We start from the raw sequence: 556 nt of genomic DNA, 5'->3' as shown, positions 1-556 counted from the left end.
CCCCTGTCTCCCTCTCTCTTCCCCTGTCTCCCTCTCTCTTCCCCTGTCTCCCTCTCTCTTCCCCTGTCTCCCTCTCTCCCTCCTGTCTCCCTCTCTCTCCCCCCTGTCTCCCTGTCTCCAGTCGTAACCAGCTGTCTGTCCTCCCTGTGGTGGTCTGTACTCTTCCTCTGAAGGTTCTGATCGCCTGTAACAATAAACTGGTTTCTCTTCCTGAAGAAGTGGGTCAGCTGAGACACCTCACGGAGCTGGTGAGTTATTATCAGTTATTGATCAGTTATGATCCGTTATGATCAGTTATGATCCGTTATGATCCGTTATTGATCAGTTATTGATCAGTTGTGATCCGTTATTATCAGTTATTGATCAGCTATTATCAGTTATGATCCGTTATGATCAGTTATTCATCAGTTATTCATCAGTTATTCATCAGTTATGATCTGTTATCAGTTATGATCCGTTATTATCAGTTATGATCCGTTATTGATCAGTTATTATCAGTTATTGATCAGTTATCAGTTATGATCTGTTATTATCAGTTATGATCCGTTATTATCAG

General features: G+C 42.3%; 1 protein-coding gene across 1 annotated transcript in view; it reads left to right on the top strand.

The window, feature by feature from the left end:
* lrch3 (leucine-rich repeats and calponin homology (CH) domain containing 3) overlaps positions 1–556 on the top strand; it is a gene marked incomplete at its 5' end in the record, with an annotated part of 9,843 nt that overhangs the window by 2,239 nt on the left and 7,048 nt on the right. Inside the window, one exon of the mRNA XM_031839563.1 lies at positions 122–248. Coding sequence (XP_031695423.1) covers positions 122–248 — 127 coding nt within the window. The remainder of the gene's footprint in view (positions 1–121; positions 249–556) is intronic.

This window comes from Anarrhichthys ocellatus, unplaced genomic scaffold, assembly GCF_004355925.1.
Source record: "Anarrhichthys ocellatus isolate YVR2014 unplaced genomic scaffold, GSC_Weel_1.0 scaffold1716, whole genome shotgun sequence".
NCBI classification, from domain to species: domain Eukaryota; kingdom Metazoa; phylum Chordata; class Actinopteri; order Perciformes; family Anarhichadidae; genus Anarrhichthys; species Anarrhichthys ocellatus.
Note: the sequence above shows the minus strand (reverse complement) of the source record. Positions and strands in the feature narration are given on the sequence as shown.